We start from the raw sequence: 5029 nt of genomic DNA, 5'->3' as shown, positions 1-5029 counted from the left end.
TAACTAGTAATGACTTCATGAACTTCTTCACAAATAAAGTTTTCATTTTTCTCTTGGAGAAGGTATTTGAATTTGTTCCTTGTGGGACTTCTGTTCTGGTGGCAGACCTGGCTGCTTGTTAACTGGATGCAGCTGCAGGCACTGGTAGTGAAAACAACTCTCCCAGTTGCAGGAAAACCTTGTGGCCCAGTGTGGGGCCACAGCTCAGCCACTTCTGCTTCCCATGGCTCCGTCAGTCATGCTATATAAGATGATGGAGACGGATGACTCACAGCAGCATAAATGTACCGCTATTTTGTAGCGATTAGAGACAGGCTTTCTTGAGTGAGTAATGACCCTGAAGAAAAACCCTAGTTTTAATGCTAAAAAGCAATCAGGAATGTATTTTCCACTTGGCTCATTTTAACCAGATACTTGGTTACATTGAATATGATAAAACTGTGGAATAAATTATGAGAACTCTATTTGTTGGGTATCTGAGGGGATGCCAGTTCCAAAAGGGCAGTTGCACCCTTTATCATAAACCGAGGCCCCATTTGACCACTGTGTGTTCAAAATGGATCTAACACACCCTGGCCCTGAAAGCAAAGCTTTACACACAGATGGTTATCACAGCAGAATTTGCTTCAGGCCTGGGACTGTCAGCAGTGTCTGTACAACAGGGCATCTAGACCCTGACAGTTTAAACTGGTACTTGTATTGTTCCCTTCATTCAGCTCAAAGTTACTCACCAAGTCACAAAGGACATTTGTGGTCAGATGGAAAGTGGGAAATGCCAATTATATTCTGACAGGTAGAGCAACACAAATGCACCATCTTAACCTCCTGAAAGCTTGGAGGGAGCGAGTGCCTCTGAAACAGTGAGCTTCATGACAGACAGAGATGAGTTGTGGTCTGAGGTACCAGATTCAAACTTTTCCACCTCACTCCTTTGTCATGACCATCTCACAACAGCCCAGAGAGAACATGTTGCAGCTTTGCAACAGTGGTTTGCTGATGTGTTCTTCAGCCGTGCCATGCTACACCACACTAATACGACACTATATTGAGTGTGACAGTGTATTCACAACCCTAGAGATTGTAGGACCTATAGGACCCTGAACACAAGAGAAAAGTTCAGAAGGAAATGCTACGCTGGAGATAGGAGTAAAAGAAGAGTGTTGTATGGTGTAGCCCCATAGTTTTAATCATGAAGAAAGATGGGCCAACATGGTTTGGTCTAGATTAGTGCATGGTCAATAAGGTTTCACAGTTTGATGTTTATGGCAGGGCCTAGGTCAACAAGCTGCTGGACTAGTTTAGTACTGCATGCTTTTTCACAACACTGGATATAACCAAGAGCTTCTGCCAGAGACCAAGGAAACATGATGTTATCCACTCCATATGCTTTACAACAATTTTACACTCCTCCTTTCAGGATGTTTGGCTTTCCAGTGCCTTATGGGCAGGATGCTGGATGATGTTATCAATTCATTGCAGTTCAATTTGCTTTACACACAGTTGCCCCAAAGCAACACCTGGGCAGATAATGTGTTGGCTGCAATCCTGGAGACCCTGGAGCAGGTGGATCTTAGGGGTTGGTACACATTAATTTTTTTTAGTCCTTTATTTATCCAGGTAAAAAATCTCATTGAGATTAAAAATCTAATTTTCAAGAGAGACCTGGCATCATAACTGTAAGCTGTTGGAGTGGGAGGCTCAATATAACACAGTAGAGAAAAAAAAAACTGGGTATTCAGTGGTCGGGATCCTCCACTGTTACCTCCTGGTTACCCACACTTCACTCCAGTGGCCACACCACATGAAAGCTGCACCCAGATCATTCAGTGGTCTCTTTCTGCAGTGATTTGGATTAACTGAAGGCTTTCAAAGTAGCCTAGAAATAATAACTGCATGAACTAGCTTTTCAGTATCACTCAGAGACAGAACGCTTCTCTTTTAGCAATATTAAGCAGATAAAAGGACAGGGGTGCAACGCAGTTGTTTATTGAGCAAAATCTCTCACAGGTTAGAGTAACGATATAGAAACACTATTACAATTTTAGAGTAAAGCACAATTCCTGAGCTTCCACAGAACTGTTACACATATTTTTTGTTTGTTTCGCTATTTTCTCTGTTGCTTTTCGATCTTCAGTGCTCCCAGTTTGGGTGAGCCTGGGTCCACTAGAGTCTTCAATGATTCACACTCCAATGGATGCATCAAAGAGCAACTTGGGGTTTGTATCTTGTCCAAGGATATTTGGCATGCAGACTGGAGCAAACAGGGATTGATCCACCAACCTTCCGATTAGTAGGTGACCTGTTCTAATACCTGAGCAACAGCCACAAATATCCAGAATAAACAAATATCCAGGACGTCTGTCATCTCTGCTAAAATATTGGTAAGTTGGAACTATCTCATTCAGGCTGCTGGGAAACATGACCATGCATTTGTTAATTCTAGGCTGGAATTCACAGAATCCTGACTATGGTTTCTTACAGACTGCTCCTTTTAAAAGACTTTTATTAGCAGGCTTTTCTAAAAGTTCCCTGAAAGTTCCCATTGTTGCAATTTCTGACCTTTTTCTTTCAAATAGGCTTTATAACACACGCTCACATCCACTCTCTTTATCACTCACAAACACACATGCACCCACACACCAACACACACACAGTGAAAATATATTTTTGCTTGTGTACCTTCCTGTTTTGTCTTTCAGGTGTCGTGTATTGCTTGTGAGTGCTTTGTTACAGATCCAGATTGTCTGTTTGCTTCCTCCTGGATTTTCCCCCATCACCATTCTTTTCTCTCTTTCCTCTCTCCACTTTTTTCTCTTATCTTTTGCCAATCTGTTCTAGACCCACTGCCTGCTCCAGCATAATATCCACACAGACAATAATATGGATAATAACACAACCAAAACATTACCAAGAGGAGCCTACAGAGAGTCTACATTGGCCCTGTTGGGAAATATGTTTGGCACAACAAAGCATTTAGACCATTAATCTGCTTGCTACAACTGCTGGACAGGACAGGTTAAAAAAAGGTTCCCTGAAAAGACTTCAGCTGATCCAAAACGAGTGAGAGTGGGATAGATATCCTTTTTTTAATACTCTGTGTTAAATCCAGAATTGTTTGTAAAATGATTCTTCTCATATACAAAGTCCTGAATAATCAGGCCATATCACGTCTTAAAGACCTGTTAGTGTTGCATGCTAACAGTAAAGCATTTTGTTCTTAGACTTCAGGCTTATTTTTGGTTTGGTGAGTTTCCAAAAGTAGAATGTGAGGCAGAGCCTTCAGCTATCAGGCTCCTGTGGAATAAGCTCCGAGCTAGGATTTACCGGACACGCCCTCTCTACTTTTAAGAGACGGCTTAAAACCTTCCTTTTAATAATACTTTTAACTATACTTATGGACCAAGCCTCATTTTTGTAGCTAAAGGCTTTAGGATGCTGGAGGACTTCCAATGATGCATTGAGCAGTTGTTCAGTTCTCCACTCCCCTCTTTTGGCGTCTGCATTAATTTTAATCTTCTGTCTCTCTATGCTCTCGTTTCTTCTTTTCTCCTTCCTACCAAACCCCAACTAGTCACAGTAGATGGATGCGGCTCCTTGAACCTGGGTCTGCTGCACATCAACTGATGAGTCTCTCTCAAATATTTGTTTTTACCTTACAAAGTCCTTAAAGTGACTGTTTCAGAGAACTGGTGCCAGGGTTGTGTTAATAAAGCTGAAGTTGATTCAGAGAGTCATGACATAATTTACACCTTGGTGACAGAAGTCCTGAGTATAAGAAGACTTTTGCGTCAGTCCAAGAACTAAATAATCAGCTATGTGTTCACAAAGAGCCCCAGGATATTCTACTGATGTAACAAGACAGATAAAGCCTTGTGCTTTATTACCTTCTCAGTAATAAACCTGTATGGAGGTCAAATAAAAATCTATTAGACGCGACTGAGAAAAACGCTGAAATGAAAGCCAAACTGTTTTGCTGACAAATAAGGATTATTTGCGCTGTGGTCTCCTCCAACACCACAGCTCAAATAGCATCCTGCTATAAAACCACCACAAGAAAAACGCAGCGGATTATGTCGAGGACAGAGCGCAGAGGCGGCGACATCTGCAGCCATTATCTCAATTCGTTTGTCGGTGTTAACTCGATCGAGACATTGCTGCTCATTTGCATCAACACACACTTACCAGACACCCAGAAACACGTAGAGCAGCCAGTGATACATGTCTTTGTCTTGCGCTTCTCTGAAAAGCAGGAGTTTTATCCTCTCCTCTGGAGCGAAGCACGCAGCGCTGTCCACGCCAAAAATGGAAATCGCGGAATTTCGTCAGGTCGCGTATAAATCCTACCGATGATGCTCAGTGTAGCGACGGAACAATGTGAGATGGGTCCATGATAAGTGTGGAGGGGGAGGAGGCTGCTGCCAAAGAGCTGACTCTGCTGTAGTTCATCTGCAGTGGTAGCAACAGTGTTCTGATAGATGCTGCGCTGATAGCCCAGCGGTGTCACGGAATCATCCGTATTAAATGATCTAAACTTAATCGTTTTACCACAATGCCTCAAAGGACAGGTTTTGTTTTATTGTATTACACTACAAGTCACAATCAAGGCTTCAGTGCATGTTATTCTATACACTCGAAGCCTTTATCTGCCCACACACTCGTTCACAGACAGATGCATCCAATGCGTAATGAGCTTTAGTGGCTAGCTCAAGGACATTTGGATGTGGGTGTAAAAACAGGGATCAAGCCATCACATGACTGGGTGACCTCCTCTGAACATCAGTCTTTCTGAAAGGAAGAAAACAGAGGTCATCGTGAAGATGTAGCCTGGTGCAGCGCAGTGCTGCTGTGCAATCAATCCATAATGTGCACGATCTGCTGTGCACAGCCTGTCCACCTGTCCGCTGGGAACAACCACAGGCCGTCAACCTTTGCTTGAACAGTTGATGAACTGATTCAGTGCTGTGTTGTTCATGAATGGAGTTTTAAGAAGGAAGGCAGTTGCATTAATTCCACTCTATACTCTTCAGGA

At 42.7% G+C, this 5029-nt stretch overlaps 1 protein-coding gene across 2 annotated transcripts in view; it reads right to left on the bottom strand.

The window, feature by feature from the left end:
• The window catches only part of gabrg1 (gamma-aminobutyric acid type A receptor subunit gamma1), a 13430-nt gene extending 8741 nt beyond the window's left edge, over window positions 1-4689 (bottom strand). The window contains exon 1 of one of the 2 annotated variants that reach the window (XM_005938677.2): window positions 4183-4689. In XM_005938677.2, the coding sequence (XP_005938739.1) occupies window positions 4183-4220 (38 nt within the window). In that variant the 5' untranslated portion in view covers window positions 4221-4689. The remainder of the gene's footprint in view (window positions 1-4182) is intronic. The other variant, XM_005938676.3, reaches the window with a different exon arrangement.
• Window positions 4690-5029: the final 340 nt, after the last annotated feature.

The sequence above is a fragment of the Haplochromis burtoni genome, unplaced genomic scaffold, assembly GCF_018398535.1.
Source record: "Haplochromis burtoni strain Fernald_Lab_line unplaced genomic scaffold, NCSU_Asbu1 Contig_251, whole genome shotgun sequence".
Taxonomy (NCBI): domain Eukaryota; kingdom Metazoa; phylum Chordata; class Actinopteri; order Cichliformes; family Cichlidae; genus Haplochromis; species Haplochromis burtoni.
This window is presented reverse-complemented; position numbering and strand designations above follow the sequence as displayed.